This window comes from Saccoglossus kowalevskii, chromosome 7 (genome assembly GCF_978046115.1).
Source record: "Saccoglossus kowalevskii chromosome 7, keSacKowa6.1, whole genome shotgun sequence".
NCBI lineage: Eukaryota > Metazoa > Hemichordata > Enteropneusta > Harrimaniidae > Saccoglossus > Saccoglossus kowalevskii.
In genome coordinates, this window is record NC_140647.1 from 16,390,702 (window position 1) to 16,418,232 (window position 27,531).

General features: G+C 34.4%; 1 protein-coding gene across 1 annotated transcript; it reads left to right on the forward strand.

Annotated features, from left to right (window-relative positions):
- Positions 1 to 1,824: 1,824 nt before the first annotated feature.
- On the forward strand, positions 1,825 to 22,253 carry LOC100367055 (RUN domain-containing protein 1-like). The gene is made up of 15 exons (XM_006814661.3): positions 1,825 to 1,965; positions 2,811 to 2,961; positions 11,305 to 11,449; positions 12,382 to 12,474; positions 15,703 to 15,810; positions 17,227 to 17,379; positions 17,626 to 17,781; positions 18,185 to 18,259; positions 18,420 to 18,559; positions 19,064 to 19,175; positions 19,325 to 19,420; positions 19,631 to 19,744; positions 20,424 to 20,614; positions 20,899 to 20,993; positions 22,007 to 22,253. The coding sequence occupies exons 2-15, from the start codon at positions 2,825 to 2,827 to the stop codon at positions 22,111 to 22,113; spliced, it is 1,722 nt and encodes a 573-aa protein (XP_006814724.2). The 5' UTR covers positions 1,825 to 1,965; positions 2,811 to 2,824; the 3' UTR covers positions 22,114 to 22,253.
- The last annotated feature ends 5,278 nt before the right edge of the window (positions 22,254 to 27,531 follow it).

The window sequence follows — 27,531 nt, forward strand, 5'->3', positions numbered from 1 at the left end:
TGTTTTAGACAGTATGCCCAGATTTGATTCCAATCATTTATCCATATCCATTGCTAAGAAACGACAAAAACAGGCATCGTTTTATATAATTAAATCAAAATTGTCAGCAAAATGACGTATTACGGTAAAGTACAAGACACAGTTTTACAAACGTTTACATTTTTTGTACAAAAATATATTTTAATCGCAATGACAACGTATGCAACGTTCTTCATCTAAATGTAAAAATGAATCAGTTTCAAAAAATAAAAGTATGCTCTGTTCTTTTATTGTGAATCAAGACTTGTCATTTCAACCCTGGATATATGACCAATTTCCGCATGACACCACTAACGCCATCCGAACTTGTGCAGGTTACCCTCCCCCCCCCCCAAAAAAAAAACGAAAGAAATTTCACAATGTCGAAAACCGGAATGGTATTACTTATTAATGTCTGGGACTATTAAATGCCGCTGTTAGCGATTCCCAAGGTTTTAAAGATGGGGATTTGCTGAAATGGTTGGTTGAGTCTCTGTATACCGTCAGGGAATGGGAAACACTGTCCGAGTTGGCAATTTACTTGGATGTACTCATAGACGACGATGTAGTCGTTCAGCATAAAACGACACGGTTCCGTATAAGCACTGGCCATCCTTGTATAATAAATATCATATAATATATCCATTCAAGGAGACATTAGTGGCCCACGCTCAGGCAATTAAAGTTTCAATTATATTGTGGATAGACAAGAAACATAACAAACTGTTTTTATACTATGATTAATGACGAAGGAAACCTTATTTTGTTAGATGTAGTTGACGTAGCGAAAGTCCACGGTGTGTGTGTTGATTAGAAACTGCCTTTAATGATTACGTCATCATCATCATCATCTTCATCTCATCCTTTCAAGCCACTGCTGGCAGGTGGCCTCCACAACAGCTTCATTATGTTGTGGGGTTGAACCGTAACTCACCACGCTGGTTCAATGTGGGTTGGTGAGTTGCCTATTGCTCAATCGCTTGGACAACAGGGCTATGAGGCAGGTAGTACGAGGTTACATTTTACCCGTAGTAAGTCAGTTCGACCTAAGTTCACGTCATACAAAGCAAATCAACTACTAGTAATTGGAATGATCAGATGACGTGTTCAGTAAATGGACAACAAATGTTTGCGCTGTTATTCAAATAATAAGTGTGAGATCATTTCTTAAATATGGCAATTAAGTACAGAGTCCTTGATTTGCTGATTTGTTTTTGATAATGTTTTTGTGTGTACTTGCTTTTTATTTGTGTGATGGCATTTTACTCAAACGGACTTGGCGGCGCTCTCGAGAGACAAAGAGACTTCTTGTACAAATATAAAGTACAAAAAATTGCTTCAAATTCTTTAGAGGAATTTTAAAACAGTTCTATCTTCTCCTTCTCCACCACACAATTCAATTGTACATTGCAACAGACTTAAGTTATCGAGTTTTGGTTGGTGCAAATTAATTAAAAGGGGCATACTGTAAAGTACTTTATTTTCGCTTGGAATTAATTTGAATCATTCATTCAGTGAAAATAAAATCTAGCGAATATACAAAAATGTGCTCCTTTTCCTATATTTTACATTAAAATTGTCAAAAAACAGTGAAAATAAACTCCATACAGCGAAGATTAATTCCAGCTAAAATAAAGTGTTTTACAGTATTCAAATAAGGACATGTATGTTGAATCTGCTCACTTGCCCGAGTCAGTGGAGTCAGTGTTGTGTTATTATTGTGCTGTGTGCTGCCCTCTGTCGAAACCTACGGAAAAACTAAATGTGAAAGTGGCGATGACGTCAATGATGTCGATGTCCCGGATGATACCACGGGTGAATCCAATATGGCGGTGTGTGTGTGGATGAAATTGTAGTCGTGGCTTGATTTTCTGCCGATTCTCCACAGTTGTGTACCGCTTTGCCATTTTAGGAGAGAGAACTATAGGAAGTATCTATTTTATAAAGGTGAAATATATCGATAAGAACAATATGTTTATTATGGACTCATTATCACTATATTCGTTCTTGACCGTCGTACCGATCAAGTCGCAAATTTGCGACTCGTTTCCGAGTTGCATTATACATTTTTTTTTTGCATGATTAGATTCTCAGAAATCCCGGTGTTCATATACTATGTATTATAGATATTTTCATTTTATACATTTATTTGTATGTCCACGTGTGTTTTTAGATACTAGTATGTGTATATGTAACGTATGAGTATAGTTTGGTCGACGTGATTGATTGATTAATGACGACGTCCATTCATTCGTATGTGGTGGTCGATTATATAATCTGAGCGGCGTGTACAAATACAGTACGATTATTGTTAATCAGAGGTATTATATTTTTCGGTTAAAATAGAATAAAAACATTGGGCTATTAAAAAAAATACAATACTCATACCATAGTGACTGTATGTGTGTTGTTATTTACCAGTCAGCTATACTTTTTTTAATTAAGGTAGAAGCCACTCATATATGAAAATACCCAGAATATATTCATTTTGCAATAAAATATACTCTAGGGAAATATCAGGATATTGACTCAAAAAAAGTTGGGTCACCAGCCTTATTTTCGAGAAATTCATGGTTGTATTTGAGTGGAATGTCGCCATTTTGGCAGTATTATAATGACAGAGGAGCAATTTAAGTGTCATGTGTTCATTAACTTTTATTCGATTTTGATTTTTAATTTCATTTGTACATTTGCATGAAACAATGTCATAAACTGAATAAACCAAACCTTCGTTGAGTAAACACATATCACTCTGCAGTCAATATGTAACTCCTACACATTTCCCGCTTCAGAATAACTTGTCAAGATGATGGAAGAAGTGATGACCACCCCGGATGACTCCTACGACAGTTTGGATGAACAAATGATGGATAGACCTAAAGAAAGATGGGCACCGCTGGGCGCCATAGCTAGTCCACCACACATGCAAGCTCAAGAATCAAGGTATGTGAAAACATTTAGAGATTAATAGTGGTTGTCTCTGATTATAAATTATGAAGTACAAGATTTAGGTAAGATAGAGGTAAAAAAGAGATTGTACCTCCATGGTTATTATAACAAGATGCATCTCTAAATAACAAAAAAGAAAGAAAAAGTAGAATTCTATCTATCTAGTATTGCTGCACAGCCTGCATAGATTTTTACTAATGTCAGTATTACCCCCCCCCCCCCCCCCCCCCCCCCCGGTAAAGATAATCACAGAACAGTGACTGCACAGGCTCACAGATTCTATTCTCTGCAGTGCCTCTAATTATTCCTTGACATCATGTATTGTCTTCGATTTTTTTTCTTCATTTTTTTTCTTATGGTTTACATGGACTTAATGGCAAATAGGTGAACTTAAATTACAAGTCATGCTTTTTTCAGCCCCCAGTTTCATGGAAGCTACATGTAGAATTGTTTTGCATGTATGAATAATGCTTACAAAATATATGTACAAAGTTTCTTTAATTCTGTGATTCCATGAAATTTTATAAGGGGTGTATCAGTGGAAATTTTACTAGAGTTCTGAAGACTGAGTCACTATGACTTTATTATGAACACCATTAAATCGTACAATCAATAAAATTGCAAGCAGTGAAAATGAAACTAATCTAAACCAACTTCTATATCTGATGTTTGTAATCCTACGTCATGTCGATGGAAAACAGTTGTAGTTTGCTGCTACAATGTTTATGATTGACACTGGAACTGAAATTGTTATGATTACAAAATTCATAGTAAATTCTGTGTTGCAAAATTATTATTAAAACTAATGTCGCAGTATTATAGGCCATCATCATACATTCACTCTTAGAAACAAATCTTGCAGTATATTCAATTTTTGTATTAAAATGGGAAACAAAAGACTAAATTGTAAACAAAATAACCATGTTCCATGATTCTATGAGTACTTGAAAATTTAATGAAGAGCTGGCGGCTCAGTACCATCTGATAAAACAGTGGTTTCGTACATTTCTGCAATGCTGCCCCGAAATGTAGCCTTCTTCCATTCATCATCTTGTTCACGTATACACTATATTAATCAGACTTACTGAGTTATAGGGATATCTCGTAATTTTCATGAAACATTTAAGAAAAAAGAAGTGGATTAAAGTCCAATAAAGCATGTTAAACCAAATACTGTAAAATGACTAATTTTCACTGGCTTGCCTTTTCAGGCAAATTCAGTGGGTTTTAAATTCACGGTTTTATCATTTAGATAATGTGTTCTATGCACAATTTTACATATTCACTGGGTTTTAATTTAGCGCATTTTCCTGTCAGCGAAATTAGCAAAATTAAAACCCAGTGTATAATTAATTCTTTTACAGTAGCAACAATTTTATTGGATATAACATTTTTTTTTTTTTTATCAGTATTATATTGTTAATGAATCACCTTTTCAACTTTATCTACATATGAAATGACATGGTGTACATTGTAACAGCTGGTTCTGATTCCATGTGAGACATTACTAATTTCTATAAATACTTTTTACCACTTTTAGTCAGTCAAAACTCAAGTCAGTGTAATGTTTTGCAGTACTGATTATATTCCATTGCAAGTTTAAAGACAGTGAGTCATAGTGGTTTTTGTGAATTTTCATCTCCATGATTACTGTCAAATATTCATAGTGCAACAACTGATAATGATGTAAACAGTTCACTGTACAAATGCATGTGCATGGTTGAAATTAGGGATGGATTTACTATATGCATATGTAAATACTTGATTATCATTCTGTTTTAAATGTCTACCAGAAATATTATGACGTGTCTGATACATTACATGTATGCACCTGCTTTCGTAACTATTACTAGTACCCTTTCCTCAAGAGATTCCCTTATACTCAAATATTGTATCACTGTTTTATTTATTGTAATTATATTTGTACCATTGTTATGGTTTTAGTCTACTATCAGCAAAATGAGCAAAAAATAATTGAACCCAGTCATCCCAATACATGTACAGTAATACAGACTAAATAAACAAGTCAGCAATATGATAAATGCTGCAGTACATGGTTCAGCATAAATGCCTAGTAATATTATCTTCATCATTTGCACCATCTGTCATCACTCACACTCAGTGAGTAATTTGTGTAGACTTGTATTAATAACATATTTAGATTGGTCCCAGGCTCCAAATTTGTACATGCAGCGGTTTTATCGTGTAATGGATTTTTTTTATACATGCTACAAACCCAACAATGTACATGTATATCTCTTCTATACATGAAAACGGTGTTTTGAACCAGCTTGGCTTCACTTTTGAAGAAGTTGATTCTATCATTCAGAAATTAAAAGCCATGTTATTCCCATCACTTTGTAATGTAACCACTGCATTGGTGGTTTCTATTAGGTCAGTTTTGCTCTGAATGCGGTACATTGTATGGTGGTAGTTGTGAATATATCAAGTCTATGATAGACATTGACATGAATCTCTAACACACAGACACTACTATCCAGATATTGTACAAATCCTACAGCTTTTATTCGTGTACATCCCATAATATGCATTGTCAGTACTCTTTACTTTAAAGTGCTATACATGTGTATGTTTTTGTTATTCTCTTCTGGTATTTGTTTATGTACATTAAAATACACCCTTGAAATAAGACACATAGCCTAGGATGTATGTACCGATATGTACATGGTTATGTCTCTGGTTTGATGACAGCGTTATGTCATTTTACAATTTATGTCATTTTAATAATCATGCTGTGTTTGAGTTGATATACATCTCTTGTGTGTTATTGCTTTGATGAAAATGGTTCTAACTTTGTGCAGATTAAATCTCTAATATGAGTCTCCAAACAACACAATGGAGGGCAAGCTGACACTAAAAAATGTACATGTGCTGATTCCACTAAAATCCAATAGCACTTTGTTTCTTAGTCTTCTAATCAATGAACAAGTGCACTGTATGATATACAGTATAGCGTAAAGTAATTACTTTGAGGTGTAGAAATGTGTGTTATGCTTTCTAATCAATGATTAGCATTTTGTAATCAGCTCCCAAGCTGCCACTATGAAATGTGTCTGTATATTGACATCAAATATCTGCGGCATTTTGCTGGATCAATCATTTTGCTGGATCAATCGAGGGTGGTACAACTAGAACTTTGCATAAACGAAAGAATTGCATTTACCGGTACTCCATGCTGGATTATTACAACATGATTTCTTTTTTGATGCAACTTTGTCATTTACATTAAAGTGCGTACATGTACTAATAGAACAAATACAGTATAAAGAAGCAGAGATCACCAAGCCAGCAAGCTATTAGAAATTTGTAAATAATAATATATTTTGTTACATCTATGAATATTTTCTTTGCATCCTTGGTTACTATTATATCATTTATATACAATGCTTGCTTCTTTTATTAACTCAAGAAATTCCCAGACGTAGAGGCAACGGTGCAGAGAATATATGTACCAATATATATTCCTCAGATAATCAATAAAAGTGTTTCATCTCCGGTGTCGCAGATAGTAATGTCGTCGACATTTCAATTAATTGCTGTCTCAGTGCTACTCTATGTGGACGACAGTCTGACAAGGAACATTCATTAGTGCGACTCATTAAGGAAATTGATTTTCACAATCAATAATTGAACTTATCAATCATTTATTTCATTACCTACATTTCACTTTCACGCATAGTTTGATACATGTTTGAGTAAATTAATGAATAACACATTAATAATGTACATATGAAGAAAAAATATATCATTATTTATAATGAAATTCAAACATGTACATTTACAACCAACGTTTGTCATAACTTTGGTTTGGTGTGCATTAAAAATTAACAAATACTAAGGAATGTTATTTTGATACTGGTAATATTGTATGTATCACATAATAATATCTAGTTTTGTTAAAATAGAAATAATTAACATATTAATTAAAAGCATGAATTTGTCCCATATTCTTTCAAAGATTTTTGAACAGGTCATAAAGGCAATGGGAAATTATGTTCGTCTTACCAAAATTAACAAAAAATTTGTATAAAAAGATTCAAAATGTAGATGTTCATATAATGCCCACATTAATTTTATTTATAACACATCCTACTCTGATGAAGCAGAATTAGCAATGGACTACCATGATATTTTGAATGTATTTTATTTTTGTTTATTAAACATACATCTCACTTAAGCCCTTAAATCAATGTCATCTGTTTGAGTAGCTGCATATTATATTTGTCAAATTCTTTTAGAAATACGAGAGTACGCCCATGTTAGCAACTTTTAACATGAATCACCTTTGCATCTACATGTATGTCTTTTGCTGTTCACATGAAATTACAATATCTTACCAGTATGCAGCTTTATTTATTCCTGTTACTAATATTTTTTATAACTATTTAGTAATATTGAGTGTTTTCTGTTGTGAAAATTATGCCACTGAAACATGCAAATTAAATTATGTTAAAATTAGGGGGAGGGCAATCAAATATGGAATGTATATGGCTATTGTTTATTGAAATGCCGTGTATGGTTATAATGCATACATATACTTAAAATTCTGTGGCTCTTTTTTTTTTGTTATTTCAACTCATTCGCAGTGATCAACCATAAGGACGGCAATAGAAAATATTGAAACGTGGCAGTCACATGGTTCCATAAGAATATAAACACCATGTTAATACTACTTTTCTATAGTACTTGTAGATAATAGATAAGGTTGCTATGGCAACTTTGCCTAGTAAAATGCCCTGCAATTGCTGTATACTGACGTCAATGGGTCGGCAGGATACTGTGAAATATTGTTCTCCATTATTTATAAACTCTCATTTCTAATACTGCAGATATGAAAAGCTGTCACAATATACACTTCAAACAAATTCCCATACTATAGTCGTTAACAGTCCCATGTAGAACCCCACACTCCTACCGCTAGTGAATATTATCTGACTAATGCGTACTGTACATTATTCAGTAAAACTGCACTGATTTGTTTTTCTGTATCCATTTTTGTGTTACCATGACAATTATTTATATAATGTTATCTGTTTAAAATAGTCTTTTATACTGAACAAATAAAACATGCATGTTTGGGTTGTTTTGTTTTGAAAAGTCACTGTGTGAGTAGACAAATAGATTTTATTGAAAAGATTTCATTTTAATGAGGTTGCCGTGAAATGCCTCAATGCGTAAAATGACGCAAATAATTCCTCCTCATATTCTGTTATTGCAATAAATTTGAGAAACTCAATACAGCACAACAAATTATACACTGTGAATTGTATGTGGTCGCAATGTTATAAAAACCAATTGTGATGATTGTTGTGGTGTGTTATTGCGATGCAAACTCCACTCAGATGACGTACAAAGGAACATCTGATTGAGAGATTTCAACACTGGACCAATCCATTTCATAGCCTTTGCCTTCACTGGTAGTTTAATACACTGAAATGGCTGGGTCATGTGAAGCATCCTCGTTAAGGTCAGTTAGTTATTGGTTGCCATGGTGATAGACTTCTCCATATCTGATAATGTAATCAACTTCAGCTGTTGCTAGAAACATGGAGTGGGTGGATATCATGATTTCTTCTCAGTAGATACGTGTCATATTTAAATGTTCTAATGTAGTAAATTTGTATATATACATGTATGTGTCAACCACTGCACGTGCAAGAAAGAAATTGCGACTTTGGGAGGGATGGAAGTGTGTTCCTTCTGTATGCAGCTGTTAAAAATAGAACAATGTACTTACTAATATTAAAAGAAATATATATTTAAATGTCATAAACAATCATAAATATGCAATATGTTATCATATTTGAGGCACGCGTACATTTGACTCCATATGTTGTCGGCAGTGTCAATGAAATGATTCAAAATAAAACGATTTTTAGGCTCAAGCATTTTAAGCATTTTTTTTTGTTTGTGATCTACATTTACAATTTTTAAAAAAATTATGAAGGTAACAATTTCATGGCCTCACTAATTTTGTGAATGTACCGGTACATACTTTTTTTTACGAAATATACATAATCACTCCTAACAATGGGCATAATTTCCCCACTCCAATTTATTAGTCATTTTAGGCTATAATTGCTGAAAAACATGCTTCTTAACAGGTATTTTTCTGTACAGTATTATACATGTATAAGTGTTATTTTCATAATATTCTGTTTAGTACATTGTTTTTGTGTATGAAGTACATCTTTATTGTGTGGTTTATACATACCATGTGCTATGAGACAGATTGACACGGCAACATACCTGTACATTAAATTTAATTGCTAGGATGTAATTTTCTGTTGTATTTAATTTTGATATCATTGATCTTTATTCCAGAGATATCCATAAATGAGTAGACTGAGTGGGTTCCTTAAATGCTGTGGCCTAATCCATATCAAGGAGCAGTCGTTGTCATGATCTTTCATGGCTTCCATACTATGAATATCAACTTTTATGAATTTTGGTTAAATGTGGTGTTTATTTATACCAAATTGCATTGATTACTGCCTTTTGATTTCTTAACTTGAGACAAATTTTCTAAAATTTCAGGAGTCCAGGGAATTTGTGAAATATTGTAGCAGTAAACATTTTACTTGGGTCCTTGAGACAGTAAGTGGCAGTGTCCCGATTTATGAAACATGAAAGCAATGAAAATTTGATGGTTAAAAAATGTTTTAATATAATTAGTCAATTTTATCTCATTTTTTCTCATAATGATATTGAGATGTAATCAAACCTGCTTTATATAAAGCTCACCTCTGTCTATAGTGACCTCTTTTAGGCAGTCCCAAGGCATTTTGTATGAACAGCCTGTGTAAGAACCACCTGCCTACTGCAAAGTATGCACAAAGACAGTACAGGGGTAGTATCGACTCACTGATGTGCAGCAGAGGTCGATGCGATGGTGTACTGTGCATACTTTTAGGTATCCTCGTAATGAGAGTCTGAGTATCGACTGATGTGCGACCGCATACTGTCTGAGTGTTCAACTACCATTGATCCTGCTATATCAAAATTGGGTGGTTGCACAACAAATTGATGTGTACTATTTCTGATCAAACAGAGAGTCCAGGACTACATGTACATGTAAGATTCTATGGTCTGTGGTGAAATAAGTAAAATCTATCTTTTCTTTCTATTTAATGAGAATATTTAATAATAATGTACATGTACATTAATAAACAGCAAGTCTGTCAACAAGCAATTTGTGCAGACAAATTTCTGTAATGTAAATATAATGTGTTCTCATTGTGTCCACCATACATACATTTGTACAGACATGTAGCAATTTGCTGAGTGCAGTTGTGTTGGGAATTATGCTTGAATCAGTAGCTACACTAGTATTAGTGTGGGCTTAATTGATTTGTACATGTATATACTTGTGTAGTCATGTCAGAAGTAAATGTTGCTCCGTTTCGCCTTTAAATGAACTCAGTCACCACCCAGTAGTAATTAATGCAATATTTTTTATGATTAGGATGGTGTGTTGTTCTGCATACATGCTCAAGATAACACACAATGGTAATCAGTTAAACAGTCCCCTCTGAAACTATTATTTTCTCACTTTGATATTACCTGAATCAATTTCTGTTATATTGACAGAATGTGTGTTTTTTTTTTGCTCCGCTGTCATTGTAGATGACAGAGCAGAGCTGTTCATATAGGTGATTGTCTGTTGTCATCCGTCAACGTTTCATTTTCTACTTTTCTTGATAACTACCTTCTCAATTGCTTCGATACTTGCTATGTGCCTTGGGTGGCCCTCTGTCAGATTTGTTCACCTTGTGAAAAAATTTTCAATTCTCTATTTTTGGCGAATATTTTTTTTCATTTTTGGTAAAAAATCTTATTTTTGACTTCTTCTTGAAAACTACCAGCTCAATTGCATTGATACTTGATATCAAATTTAGCTGGCAGTTTTCAAGAAGATGTCTTATGGGTGTGCATTGCTCAACTTGGCTACCACAATGTTCTTATAGGACAGCGGAGCTATTTCAACAATCAGATTGCTTGTTTTCCCGTCCATCGACTGAGCCATGGAAATAGAAAAAAAAAACACGTTTTGGCTTTCACAACATTTTCCTCATGCATCACATCAACTGTACAGAGCAAAGTATGATATTGTATTACTAAAAAAGAACTTCTTGTCCCCAGTTATAACAATAAGCACAATAGCTGTCATTGCAACTTTCATTCTGCTGCATTTTGTTGTGTATAATATTTCATACATGTGTCATGTGTATGTCCATATGGCATGACTGAACCTAAAGTTTGGTCGGAATATTACACAATTCTAGTTCTTCACCATTTGTTTTTCTTTCATTGCAGTCATGTTGATGCCTATCAACAATTACAGAAGCTTGAAGAAGAGCAGGAACAGTTGAACACTTCATTGCTGGCTCTCACCACACATTTCGCACAAGTCCAATTTCGCCTTAAGCAGATTGTTAGTGCTTCTCAAGATGAAAAAGAGGCAAGTCCTATTTTCTTTATACAATACATTAAATAGATACTGTAATGCTTCCATTGATTGGGTCATGAACAAATAACCATTGTTGGAAATACAAGCTGAATTGTTAGAAGAAAATTAAAACAGAAAAAATGAAATGTGGAAACAAATCATAAAAAAATTACAATTTTTGATGTGACTGGTAATGTGATTGTAGAACTAAAAATGTCAATGAAGGTAATTTCAAACAGAAAAAGTGTGAAATGTAGAATCACAGAAAGAATGTAATTAAAAAATCATCAAAGTGCAGTGGTGTTATCAGAATGTGGCCATGCTCTGACATGGTCCAATTGCTAGAGGAAAACAACATTATTGTTCAATCAAAAATCAGTTGGTCCAAATAATAGAGTTCAATTAAAAGGATGAATCTAGTAATACAAGTTAACATCTGTTCAACACTTAGTGCAAAAACATCATGCGCTGCCAGTTTGCTTTAGTGCTCAAGCTGAAATGTAGTCTCTTTCCCCAGATCTAGTAATAGTTGCACTACAAACAATTACAACAAGCAAATGAAGCAATTTCAATTAACTGCCTTTAATACTGAAATGAAGACAGTGTCAGTAGGTCAAAGTGAACAGACCCAGCGTTACCATGCATTCGCTTTCACTTGAGCCCATGGTGTATTTCAGCATATGCATATTAAAAATGTCTGATAACTTAAAAATGGTTGCCCACTCAATGTAGTTACTAATGCCATGTACGTGGTAACGGGTTGCTTACTCAATATAGTGAATATGGCAAGTACGTGGTAAAGGGTTGCCCCACCCAACTTGCTTTATCTTTCATACAATGCGACACCTAGGAGTATTGACATTGCCCTGACTGATACTTAAATCTTTCAGATCATATGTTTCAAGAATGTACAGTGTATTATTTTTCTTTTCAATTGATTATAGGTTTTACTTAAAGAATTGGAGAGCTTTGCTTTCCAAGGATGTCCAGATGTCAGAGGGTGCACCTCACAAGACGCTCAGATTCTGGAAGATTGTGTAAGTTATAAATAAATATCAAATCTGAAATGTTAAGTGGCTAGCATAATGCCATAGTGGCTATAGCAGTATAAAAATTATTTCTACGGAGAGAATGTCACAGATGAATGATGCTATTTGACTGTAGTGCAACACTTTTTTTGTGTGTGTAATTCAGCTGATATAATGGATATAAGCAGCAGATGAGTTTTTTATTCCTCTACAAATTTGAAGATAGTGTCACCAATGCATCGCTGTTAACTTGTGTATTTATGTGTGCATAGATGGAAAGTTTATGGTTATAGCTAAGTTAATATACAAGGCCTATGTATGTCATGGTACTCCCATGGTGCATCAATTTTTATTGAGGTTTTTAATAGATCCCTTCTCAGAAAGAGAAACAATTTTACATGTATGTATCAGTACATACACAAGTTTGGCAAATACATGTACTGTACAAGTGTAATCTCCACTGGTATTTTGATTTGTGAAACAATAAGTTTTATTGTAATTTCACATATAGAGTTAATTTTAGCAGATTTCACTTACTAGTCAAAGGCACCATGGGAACATCCCACTTCATTAATAAAGTAGTGATCTTTGTCTACTTTTTACTCCCTGTTCGGACGCAGTCCGAAAACAGGGACTTATATTTTGACCTTTGTGCGTCCATGTGTTTGTGTGGGTATGTTCGAATGTCTTAGACATGCATGGACCAATCACAATCAAACTTCACACATACATCATACATAATATTATACATACATGTATGCACATGAATTTGTTTCATGATCTGATTCAAGATGGCTGAATGGTGGTCATTTTTCTGCTAAAAAAAACATCAAAATCAAGCATTTGTGGATGGATTTTGTTTAAACATGCATATGATGGACATTATGGACCTTGATATACATTTTTTTTTCATATCCAATTTAAAATGGCCGACTGGTGGCCATTTTGTTTTAATAAATGGTACATACATTAGAGATTATGGGTTCCTCATGCATGTCATTTTATTTTTCAGATCGGATTCAAAATGGCTGACTGGTGGCCATTTTGTTTAAATGAATACGCTTCTAGAGTCATATCAAAGAAAACTATATATTTTAAATTTGAACTAACTGGAACTGGTGCCATTCATGGCTTGTTCATTTTTTCCTTCACTCAACCTACGTACACACAGTTTAAGATTTATGTTAAGATTCTTGGTATGTTTTCAGTGCTATGGCTATCAGTTTATGGTGCATTGGTATGATCATACATCCCTAATGGCTTACACATGAAGTGGGTAAGCTATACATGCCATGTTACTGCTTACATGTCATGTACATATCCTAAAGTTACATTATTTCCCGGCAGATTATGGTACTGAGAAATTCACACAATTTGGCTGCTACTCATTTTGCTCACATTTTTTCTGTTGCCAAACAATTATGTTTGGTAGAGATTGTTTATTCATACAACCCATAGGTATGCAAATGGATTCATTAATACCATCCACTAATTCATTGGTACCACCCACTTGTTCATTGGTACCACCCATCGGTTCATTGGTACCACCCATCGGTTCATTGGTACCACCCATCGGTTCATTGGTACCACCCATCGGTTCATTGGTACCACCCATCGGTTCATTGGTACCACCCATCGGTTCATTGGTACCACCCATCGGTTCATTGGTACCACCCATCGGTTCATTGGTACCACCCATCGGTTCATTGGTACCACCCATCGGTTCATTGGTACCACCCATCGGTTCATTGGTACCACCCATCGGTTCATTGGTACCATCCATCAGTTCATTGGTACCATCCATCGGTTCATTGGTACCATCCATTGGTTCATTGGTACCACCCATTGGTTCATTGGTACCACCCATTGGTTCATTGGTACCACCCATTGGTTCATTGGTACCACCCATTGGTTCATTGGTACCACCCATTGGTTCATTGGTACCACCCATCGGTTCATTTGTACCATTTATGGGTTCATTGATACCCCATCGGTTCATTTGTACCTTTTATGGGTTCATTGATACCACCCATCGGTTCATTGGTACCACCCATTGGTTCATTGGTACCACCCATTGGTTCATTGGTACCACCCATCGGTTCATTGGTACCACCCATCGGTTCATTTGTACCACCCATCGGTTCATTGGTACCACCCATCGGTTCATTGGTACCACCCATCGGTTCATTGGTACCACCCATCGGTTCATTGGTACCACCCATCGGTTCATTGGTACCACCCATCGGTTCATTGATACCACCCATCGGTTCATTTGTACCATTTATGGGTTCATTGTACCACCCATTGGTTCATTGGTACCACCGGTACCACCCATTGGTTTATTGGTACCACCCATTGGTTCATTGATACCACCCATTGGTTCATTTGTACCATTTATGGGTTCATTGATGCCACCCATCGGTTCATTGATGCCACCCATCGGTTCATTGATACCACCCATTGGTTCATTTGTACCATTTATGGGTTCATTGATACCACCTTCAGGTACTCCAATATTGTCTGATAAAATGGGTTATTTGGCACCACGCATTGGTTCATTGGTACCACCCATTGGTTTATTGGTACCACCCATTGGTTCATTGATACCACCCATTGGTTCATTTGTACCATTTATGGGTTCATTGATGCCACCCATCGGTTCATTGATGCCACCCATCGGTTCATTGATACCACCCATTGGTTCATTTGTACCATTTATGGGTTCATTGATACCACCTTCAGGTACTCCAATATTGTCTGATAAAATGGGTTATTTGGCACCACGCATTAGTTCACTGGTACCACACCCATTGGTTAATTGGTATCACCTGTGGGTTTATTGGTGCCACTCATGGGTTCATTGGTACACCCACGGGTTCATTGGTACCCTCTTTAGGTACTCCAATTATGTCTGGTAGAGTAGGTTCATTGGTACCGCCCATTGGTTTATTGGTACCACCCATGGGTTCATTGGTACACCCATGGGTTTATTGGTACCACCCATGGGTTCATTGGTACACCCATGGGTTTATTGGTACCACCCATGGGTTCATTGGTACCCTCTTTAGGTACTCCAATTATGTCTGGTAGACTGGGTTCATTGGTACCCTCTTTAGGTACTCCAATTATGTCTGGTAGAGTGGGTTCATTGGTACCACCCATGGGTTCATTGGTACCGCCCATGGGTTCATTGGTACCACCCACAGGTACTCTATCTTCTACTTTGCATGTTTTCAGAGTGATAAAGAAAGAGAAAGCAAAATAGGTGAAAAAAGAGAGAAACAGGTAGAACTTATCAGCCAACTTAAAAAGCAGCTTGATGATTTAGAAACATATGCATACAAGGTAGGTTTTTTGTGTCTTGACATTTTTATGTGTTTTTTGGGTTGTTTTGTTTTTTAACTTATTATATTTTTATTTTTTGGGTTCAGTTTCTTGTGTAAACGTTTTTTTATTCTATTTGTTGTGCTGTAATACCCAACTCTGTAGTGAACAACTATTATTATTATTATTACCGGTATACATCTTTCATTTGACAGCATGCCCTAATTTTGTTGTATCAAACAGGATATCGCCATTTCACCATGTTAGAAAATGTGAATTCTATATACTGTATTTGAAGCGCATCTCCAATTCAATCACATACATGTATAAACCCAAAATCACATTTCACATACTGCAAGAATTATTAAAATATTAATTATTTTGACTATAGAAGCATTTCTTGATTTATGCAAGCATGTGTGCTACTAACAGAGCAAATATGATAATGAACCTGGTATTTTTAATATAGCGCGTGTATTTATCACCACTTTGCCCTGTGCCAGGGGTTCATTCGCTAAGCAATGAAATCAGAAAAATGTATAATAATACGTTTGAAGATTGCACAAAGTATGCACTTTTGTTAGTATGTTGTCACGGCCACCTACATTGTATGTTGATGCATCTGAAATACTGTAAAATAATTTATTTTAGCTGGAATTAATTTTTGACGAGTTGAATCTAAAATATAGGAAAGAATGTATATTTGCTGGATTTTAGTTTCACTGAATCATTCCTTCAGCAAAAAACAGCGAAAATTAATTCCAAGCGAAAATAAAGTATTTTACAGTACTACGCAAAATCCTTATAATAATCTATTGGTATAACTTGTTGTTTTTGATCATATTATTAAGTTCAAGCATATGTATAATGGTGTGAGTGATAATGTATTTAATTTATCTGTGTATAATTTCTACTAACTACATTTTTAATATAATGCTTTTGTAAATAACATATTTCACTTACAATATTCTGGTTTATACATGTGTCATTTTGTCAGTTCTGCATAAAAGTATTCCAATGACTTTGTAAAAGTTGTTCTCTGGGATTAAGGAATATCTTTTGTTCATTTGTCTATCACATGCAGTCATGTGCTGACAGTACATGTACATGTATAGATACACCCACTAATCAATGTATTCATAAATAAAAACAAAATTAAATCCTGTCGTCTATCAATAAATATATAAAAATAAATAAATATCATTGCAAGCTTAGATAGAATTTAGGGGAGGTTTATGTCAGGGAATATATTTTGCATAAAAACTGCTATTTTTTCACACCAACTCCCCCAGACACCATATGTTTGTTCTAACATGACTAAAACATCATAATTATTATTCCAAACTAAAAACTTATTAAAAACTCATTGTGCGGTAATACTTTGATATCCTGACACATCTGGGAAAATCCTACCTTATATATTTATATGAATTACAGGAAGGGACAGGAGGTATACCACAGAATACAGTATTGGAAAAACAAACCATTATTTTAGAAGAACTCAAAGAAAAACTAGATTTAAATTTGGAGGATTTTGATAAATTGAGTACTGAAGACCTCAAGAGGACTGTGGATGCCGCAGTTGGAAAGGTAAGGAACTACACAAGTCGGGCAATGCAGGACATCCTGGAAGGCAAGAATTTGTTTCTCTGATGCTGATCATGTAGTTGCATATTAGAGGCAAGCCTGAACTTTGACCTATGAATGCCCATATTAGGGCAATTTTTCTTGAGATGCAAATCCGCCAAGTCATGTGTGTCAACAAACATGCAGTCTCTCTAATCTAGACTCCTTGACAATCACTAATGAATTATCATTCAACTTGTTTCTTTTCAGATTGTGAATCCCGCCAAGGTGAAAGAGATGGTGATAGACCAGTTGAAAAGTCAAATTGGAGACTTGGAGAGATTTATCTCGTTTCTACAAGGGGAGGCAACATCACCAGGACCCCTTGGTAATGAGAACTGTGACTGTGCTGTACATGGTGGTAAGGTAAGAAACCAAGTTACACACTTAGGAATCTCTACAACACAGTGGTTGGCAAGATAGTACAATCTGTGTTGCTCGCCTGGTAGATTACAAACCAGCCAACCAAGGTTTGGAAAAACCAGCCAACCAAGGTTTGGAAAAACGCAAACAAGCATCTTATTGATAAATTTATTCCATTGTAGATTATTGATTAAAAAAAATACTTGTGGCATGATATAGTTGCAGTATATAAAGTCATCTGTAACATATGTAAAGAAGGGATTGCAAAACAATATTCAGTTTAGACAAAGCTTTCAGTTCAAAGCATGGTTTGAGTTTTGAACAGGTTTCTCTCAGTATATGGATGTCTACCCCCCCCCCTTTTCCCTATTTGCATGATTTTACATATTAATCCTGTCATTTATAGGGTAAAGAAGATGGTGTCTCAGATGACAGTCCTGAATGCTGTATATCCCCACAAATACATAATGGTGACACAGATGTGAGTTATCCTGAAACCAAAGCAGCAATTCTCTCAGCAAAAAATGAAATACAATCACGCACATTGAATGTAAATTATCCACCAAACTGTGAAAAATTGTTCAAAATTTCCAAATAGATTTAAATCCCTATATAACCAATCTTCACCTTTTCTGCTTCAGAAATCAAGAGAAAAGAATATTCGAGTTTTGAAACGGGCCTTGACAGTATTACAGTTGGTCGCAGTCACACAGTTTGGATGTGGAGCATCAAAGTTACGAGAAAACCCACCACCGGATAAAAACACAGAAAAAGGATGCGAGTAAGTACTGAGGCAAATATATATTGTGAAATGGCAAATCTTATAGTACATGTATTTTGTGTAGAAATGGGTGAGAAGCTTGTATGGAGAAGTTTGTTACACTGCTATAAACAGAGATGAATATGTAATGGACATATATTTGTTGATTAGATACAATGGTTATAGTGTCAGTTCATGTCACTTTCATGCCTTTTCATTAAAATTGGGCAGGCATGTACAATGTAAAATTATTATTTAAATTATGGTTTTCATCTAATTTATACATGCATGAAACATTGTTGTCAAAAATATGTATATGCACATTCTATTGTTTTCTTGTTCCCCATCTCATGCATTGTTCACCATATGTAGCTTATTTACCTCCAGTACTGTACATAGACTAGGGCATGACTTTATGTGCACTCCAAAGACATTATTTTTGAAGCAGACATTGAATGAAAGTACAAGTAATGTGCCTTGAGACTAGATTTAGAGGAAGTTAATGATGTTGTCTGTTTTTCATAGAGAGTTGTTAAAAAGGCTGGAGAAAGCAGTCGATTATGTGTACGAGCTAGCTAGAGTGCATTTACATGAAGCGCCACCGTCTGATAATGATTATACATCTGATTCAGAAGAGGTGAGTATTGTTCATTTCTATTGGTTACTGCATCATCACATCAGACTTATAGCTGAGTACTGACCAATCAGAAACCTGGTTATATAGTGTTGTGGAATCATTATTTCTACTCTGATTAGTTTATCATTTATGTCAATTTGTTATCACAGACACCATGGACTAGACCGTTAGACGAAGTAACGATCGGAGTTAGAAGGAAATTAGCTCCTGCACTTCGAGATCTCTTCCAGCATGGATTGATGAAGGTTAGTGCAGTGTTGTTAAAATAATAAAATGTTTTTCTATGGTGGTTAGGCATTGGTTTGATTGGTCATCCTTTGAAATGTCATCAGCAATTGTTACTTTCAACAAAATACACCTCACAGTTTTGTTTTCTCAAGATATGCAGTCAATAAAAGTGAGTAAAAAAAATTTATTAGTGTAATGTTCTTTACTATAACCTGTGTACTTTACAGATGAGTAGAAACCGTAGTGTGATGTTACCGATATCATGCCTGGTACCGAGGGCGTCAAAGGTCTCTACAAAGATACACGCATGGGAAGTATTAGTCGAGTATTATGAAATGAAAGTAAGTATTAACATACAGTTAGTAGTCTCTAAATAATTTGACATCTGATTTGATTTGATCTGGTTCTTTATACAAAAGTGTGAACTGACATTTATCATCATTGGTGTTTAATCTACGTTGGGTGGTTGACTCGTTGCTGTTTTTGTGCACTATTAAGTACAGTTCAAGAATGACATGAAACTAGCTAGTCAAGAGTGAGTTAGGTGCAGTCTGATCTTACACATAGAAAAGGCTATGAAGTTTAACCACACCATAGAAAGCTATTTACGTTCCATTTCATGTGCTTGTCAACAGCATATCATACAAACATATCGCGAACCTTCTACATTTCAAATACAACCTACAAATTCAAAGCTGGTCTGTTAAAAATTCTATTTAGCACTGATCATTCTTATGATACTGGTTGGGGTACGAGTTTCAGCGTTAAATATCCCCCACCCTACTCTATCACATTATACCTTATCATCAGTATTATCCACATAGTAGCCCAGTAACTTAAAAAATCATATATTAATTATGCATTTCTAAATGTTATCATGATTTGTGTAATAAACAATGATTTTTTGTCCTCTGCAACTGCCCTAACTTGAACTGCTCTAATGTAAAAGTTACCTACATTCAATAAGTTTACACCAATTATAAGACACTTGACATGTTGTTCTACTTGTTTTTGTCATAGAATGGACTGCGGTACACGTCATCACCAGCCAGGAAGTTGTCACAGTCATTTAAGTTGGATATAATAGGTGGTGCTGCCATTACAGGTAAACAGACCCTTTTGACTGCCATCGACAGTGTCAGAGCATCTCATGAACCGCTGAAAAGAAGCCTGGACTCGCAATTCAAGGCATTTGTGTGTGAAGGTCTCAAGTAAGTGAACATGTCTTACCGACTATACCGGTGTCTGCTTGGTTTCACCCTTACATGTCAGTAGAGACAATAGTGACATTCACACTGGCATAACAATATTTCAATCAAACTGCTATATAATAGAGACATCCATTAAAAGGAAATCTAACTCTCTCTTGGCAATAGAATTTTATAGACTTTTATAGTGATTTGATCTACCATTGGTAGTAAGCCAATTTTGAAAATTTGCACCATACTTTGATTACTGTATCTATAATGGTATTACCTTATTTTTATGCTGACAGTGAACACAAGTTAGCCACTTGGTGCCGACTTTTAGCCAGGACTCCATCTATTATAGATATGCACTATACGTCGTGGAGTTACATGCAGAAAACAGGTAAGAACAACTTTATATAACATACTGTAAAAGAATTAATTATTCACTGGGTTTTAATTTTGCTTATTTCGCTGACTAGAAAATGTGCTAAATTAAAACCCAGTGAATATGTAAAATTTAGCATAGAACACATCATCTAAATGATAAAACCGTGAATTTAAAACCCACTGAATATGCCTGAAATCGAAAATCAGCGAAATTTAAACCCAGTGAAAATTAGTCATTTTGCAGTATTTCATTGGTTGTCATGGTTTATTGGTTATTAGCGTCAATCAACTAGCACCTCATATAAGGTGTTCTCGTTAAAGTGCAAAGCTCATTTTCATGTGAAAACTTATCAGGTTCTTTTTGCCAAAAAATATTTAAATCATTGATAGACTTTTCAAGATACAGTAGTACACACAATGCATGTTATTTTTATCTGGGTAAAGAAACATTTTTACAAGTCTTGTATAAGTTGCACGATACCCATTTCAAACACACCGATCGTATAGAACCACACATATTTTATGGAAATACAGAAACATAATCGTGACGTATCATGAACAAAATTGTTGTTCTTTAATATAATTTGTCTGTGTCAATAGTAGCAGTAGGGAAAGGTACATGTAGCATATACCCAATATACCAAATGTGATGTCACTTAATGTTAGTATTTTGTAAGACTGTTGTCATCTTTACATTTCTAGATAACTTATTCTATATATCAAGTGAGTTAAAAATTGAGCAAAAAAAAAAATGGGTAACCAAACTTATCTCTTTGAAAATAATATCTGTATATTACCCTCATGCTGGTACTGTTAATAGCGCCCATTTTGAATACTAATTGCCAAAATGTTGGTTTATTGGGAGAGCCCAAAAAGATTGTTAATTTGAAATGCATACAGACAAAATTTAATTATTTTATTGTAGTCCAGGATTTGTTTGCTGATGGATTAAAGTGGCACACAAAGAAAAACTGATTTGCACTTTGTTTCACTCTCAAACATTAAACCTATGTCTGACATTTACAGGATTTGAGAAAGCCATACAGCAGCTGGATCGACTAACACCTCTCAATTTTTACTTGCCAAGCGACTTGGCCATCAGGCAGTTTCACAATATCAGGGATGCCTTTTGATGAAGAAGAAAAAAAAAAGGAAAAAAAGTCTGCTGCCAAAAATATTGACTATTTACTAATGACGACTATGGACTTCCACTTGAGTACTTTGCAAATGATATATTTTAATCTAAACAATCATTGTCTGATTATGTGTTTAGTGCACTTGATCGTGAATTTTCGTTTACAATGTGAATGGTGACACATGCTGTGTATTGTCTATAAAGGCAATATCTTGAAGTATATACTATTGTTATCGATTACAGTAAATGCTGTTCAGATCATCTGCCTCCAACACTGACGACCAAGATGCCAGCAACATTCCTATATAAGTGATGCTGGCATTTTGGTGGTCACTGTGCATTTATTGCTGCTATGTATATTGTACTGTGTAATATATTTGTTGTGTTAGTGTTTATAAATCATGTAACAGTCAGGTCTGTAAAATCTTGTCAAGCTAATCTGGATTACCGTAAAATGAACTGATTTGTAAATTTTGAAAGTTTTTTTTTTGTTTCAGAGGCCTGTTCTATGCAGAAATGCATATAAAAATGAATTGTAAAATAGTCAAATCAAAACTTTCCTCCTGGTCTCTTCTGCTCCACCACTCTATTATGTTAATGTGGCCTGACTTGGTGATGCTGCAATTAAAAATGTACCAAGTTTATGTCAATGGGTGGTCGAAAGATAAATAATTTTATGACATAGATTTCAATAAATCAAGTTCAAATCATGTTTTAAGTAAATACTGTACAGTACATTTGGAAACACATGTGTGTATATATATGTATAAGAGTAGTCGTATTCAAATTTACTTGATGTATGTTAATAGACTAACACATTATGTCATTCAAGTTGCAATAACCAATCAAAACACACAAAAAATCACTCCTTTCTTTAAATTTAGGGGGAGCTGTATCTGTATACAAACGCACATGTTCTACTGAAAACAATATTGTAACAGTATATCAGCCAACAGTTTTATGAAATTTCAAATCAAAACTATCTAATTTATTTAAGATTATAAACTATATAATTTATTTCAGATTACATAGTTTAACTGTTTTAATGCATGAATGGCTTTATTATTTTCTATTTCAACAGACTGCCAAACGTCAGACAGAAATCTAAATGCCATACCTCAGTCTAAAATGCTTTCGAATATAGCTTCTTATTTTTCTTTTTTTACTTGCAATGCTAATGTTTGCCTATCAGACACAGATTGACTTAACAGGGTTAAATAGGGTAAAGCAATATCATATATACATCACAACTTCTGTGCCATCTTCAGAAAAAAAAAACATTCAAATATGATGTATTTATTTTTAATTTGTTTTCAAGTGCAATCAATGTGTGGATCAGTGTTCTAGTTATTTCTCAAAATTTACCTCATCAAACCTCTACTATGACTGAATGCTGATATATTTTATTTTAGTTAAACACTTAATAAATACATGTGCATTATATTGGTTGACAGCATTATCTTTTATTTAGAAGCAACTGAGAGAGTTACTACTTCAGTGGAATGATTGCTAAGACAGAATTCGCATGCAGTTGCATATCAAATTTAGTTTGAGTGGTATGTTGAGTACTGTATATTCCATCTATCAGATAGAGGAGTGAGGGTTTCAGTTTTCAAAATAATGATGATTTAGCATGTTGTAATAGTGCTACTCGGCTAAAAATCTTTCTGTTAACATTTTTATTTGGTATTTAGTTTTTCAATGTCATTATGAATCTCTGAATTTTCTGATTACATATCATCAATATTAATTTCTGTTACCCATAGATCTTTTGTTTTTACTTGTACGTTTATATCATAGAAACATGCTATATAAAGTTATTTTATTATTTTACGCTCATACTGCCATTTTTGTTAGCTACATCCTGGTCTTTCAGATGCTTATAAAAGCCCCCTCATGTGATTTACTATTGTCATGACTGTAGATTGCTTTATTTTGGGTTTTGAAAATATTTTTTGTTTCTGTAGTTTACTCAAAACTTGTTACAAATCATTGAAAGGCAGTAAAAGCAACATATTGATTTCCGAGAAATAATTTACAGCTAGACATTGAGTATTCTACAGTAATGTATATATTAACACTGAGAACTTCAAACTACAGATATAATTGTGAAGTCTTTATATAGTAAAATTTATTATTATTTTTTTGTAGTTATTTATATTTTAGACAAGATACAAAAACTGGTGTTGCTTGTTTAAAGTGCAAACTGATAGTTTTATGTGCAATATAAATAAACTTAAGAATTCCCTATATGCACCTATATTGACTGGCGTGTTGTGATTTCTGCATAATCTGTTGGTTGAACCACAGTCACTCTACTAGGAGAGTGACTGTGGTTGAACTATGGCCAACTGTGACCTTGAAGGGATGATATAAACATATGTGAGTGTATGAAGAAAATACAGGGCACCCCTGAAATCAACACCCGAGTTAACCCCTATAAGTATAATCCCTTTTTCATTGTGCAAGCGAATTAGTAACGCACATGCCCCCTTTCCCTCAAGAAATGGCTTGCATGTTGGTTCAATAAATTGCGCCCTCTAGTGGTAAAGCGCATGCCTGGCAGGTCTTAACTCCACAAGATTATTCTGCTTTGTATCAGTATGCCACCACTTCCATGTACTTTTAATGTACTCGTAAGAATCTGGTATTCAGTTACTTTAGCAACAGTTGGGATAAATTTTAGTTTACTATTGTTCCCAATAGATCAGCTATACAAACTGACAAAACTATTTCTCTTCTGTATTTCCTGAAAGTGTGGTACCGGTATTTGTTTTTATGATCGAAAGTTTTTGACATCTCAATAATGAAAAATCATTAAATTTGATGTCCGTGATATAGTTTGAAAGTTAACTTAATGTTTTGTATCGTTAGGTTTTTTTCGAGGAATTTTGCTGGAGGAAAATGACCTGAAATGTCCGTCGCAGTTCAATAGCGCCCTCTCTGGTCTCATTATATTGTTTTGTTTTTATGTTTATTTCATGACTTCATTTTAGAAATTGATTTTAGAAGTGGGCAGAGTTTACTAGTACTAGTGGTTGTTACTGCCGGTAATATATTTCACTAGTTTTAATGCCGACCAAGTAGTTTACTTCGTGATCACTGTCTGTTTTAGGAAGTCACGCAATTGCAGAGATTATCCGGATTAGAATACTGTAGGAAATTGTTTTGCCAAACGATCAATCAGTTATAATCAGTCCTTAATAAGTGCTTGTCATTTGTTTTCAAAAAAATCATGTCAGGCAGATTAAAATCACTACATATTATAATGAAATCATGTCAGGCAGATTAAAATCACTACATATTATAATGAAATCATGTCAGGCAGATTAAAATCACTACATATTATAATGAAATCATGTCAGGCAGATTAAAATCACTACATATTATAATGAAATCATGTCAGGCAGATTAAAATCACTACATATTATAATGAAATCATGTCAGGCAGATTAAAATCACTACATATTATAATGAAATCAGCCGGTTTGATGACTGAAGTTAGGCGATCCGTCGATTCATAAAAAAAAAGATACTAATGTTTAATATCTGGGATACATAACTGCTCGAACTCGGGACTTTGTTCTAAATAGAATCTTCGTATTGCCTGGAGACGTTTATGGGCAGCTAACATGACGCCCGTCAGATTGTTTGGTATTGTAAGCCTTGTATCTGTCATGGCGAAATAAAACAGAATTGTCACTGTCCCTAGCGAAGTTCTCAAGCCAAGTTTCTGTCAGTGCAATGAATGTCCCACCGTGACGAATAATCACTGAAATGAACAATTAAGTCATTACTGCAGTGCACTACCATGCAACGTATGGCCACAGAAGAAAGTTGGGACAGTGAGCATCTTGCGCAAAATCTGTCATAGATGCAGTTCATCCATGGACAAATACATGTTGGAAATCCGGTATTCCTTCACACACGACATGGCCCAGCTAATATCAACAATTTATAATTAATTTTAGTAAACTATGTTTAACTTCATTTAAAATATTTACTATTTCAAAATAATCGCATTTATTTTTAATATCTATTTTAAAATGCTCATCAAAAATAGCAAATCGTAATATTTTGCACAAAAACACAACTGATGGGATAGTCAGTACACTGCTGCATAATGTGGGCATCCTTTAAAATATGAAGAACTTTGAGCCTAAACGTCAACGAAAAATGAATTTAGAATTGCTCTAGTTCAATCATAAGATATTGAGACCAAAAAAAATATAAAATATAGAAAGCATATAGTGCCTAGAACCAAGAACATTGTATGATACAGAAATATATAAATGAAATGGCGAATGGACGTTCTAAAACTGACTACAGCAATTTACGGATTGGCCTAAACTCCTCCAGTTTGGGTTAGCCTTCACAAATTACTTAAATCATAACCAATAGATGGTTATGGTTCGCAATCACCGCGTGACCATGATGATCTAAGTACTTCAAAAAATAAATGATACGGATAGTACATCCACCTGGAGATATTTACGTTACAATATATTCAATATATAACGGAACCGCAGGGCATTAGCACACCATGTGAATACGAAAACAACTTGTCAATATAACACATTAGCATTGCGGGCATCTTCGATTTTTAACACATTTTTTAAAGAATTCTTAGTACGATGCTCGGATTAGGGAACAAATTTGGTTATTCCAACTAATGCTAACATTTATAAAACGTGCGAAACTGTCCCAGAAAAGATTGTAAGCCACATCAACTCTAAATTTTAAAGTCCACGATCGAAATAGCTAATGCGCTAACTCAAAAATAGTGAGCATGTAAAGTTACTACTAAAATATATTGTTTCCTTCACAAACAAAATAAAACTTCAAACTAAAATTTAACCCAGTGAATATTTTTCCTATATACAGTATACAATTTACTAAGTGTAGTCTCAGACTGACCCTACGGAGGAATTGTTTGCACGGACAAGGTGAAGTAAGCTACTTCGAAGAGGACCGATGAGACATGATACACATCAGAATTTCCCCAGTTGCCATCCCACCAAATGATCAAATTTTATCTGTTATAATGCTACCTGTTTGTAGGATCCAATGTGGCAAGTTGATTGTATGGTTTGTTACGTTTACAGAAGTTTTTTTTTTTTAAATCGAATTTGGCTTTACTTGTAAAGTTAGTAAAAAAGATTGGTCATACCTATATATTGCCTTTTCTATACCTTCTCTCAAACCTGGAAGTCTGTAAAAGTACACCGTTTTCCGCGGGCCCTCCCTCTTTGTTATTTGTCATTGTCATTTTTTCATTTTTTATTTATAGTGTTTTAGTAAACTTTCTATCATACTTTTCAAAAATAAATATACTTTTGAATAAAAATAAATCATCGGTTGTAAGTCATATACTGTGCTAGTTAACCCCACCCAGGAGGATTAGGTGATACAGACC

Excerpts from the sequence above, each read along its gene's own strand:
- LOC100367055 (XM_006814661.3), top strand. The coding sequence starts at position 2,825 with ATGATGGAAGAAGTGATGACCACCCCGGATGACTCCTACGACAGTTTG. Across the intron at positions 12,475-15,702 it reads CTCAGATTCTGGAAGATTGT|AGTGATAAAGAAAGAGAAAG; the intron begins GTAAGTTATAAA and ends GCATGTTTTCAG. Across the intron at positions 17,380-17,625 it reads TGGATGCCGCAGTTGGAAAG|ATTGTGAATCCCGCCAAGGT; the intron begins GTAAGGAACTAC and ends GTTTCTTTTCAG.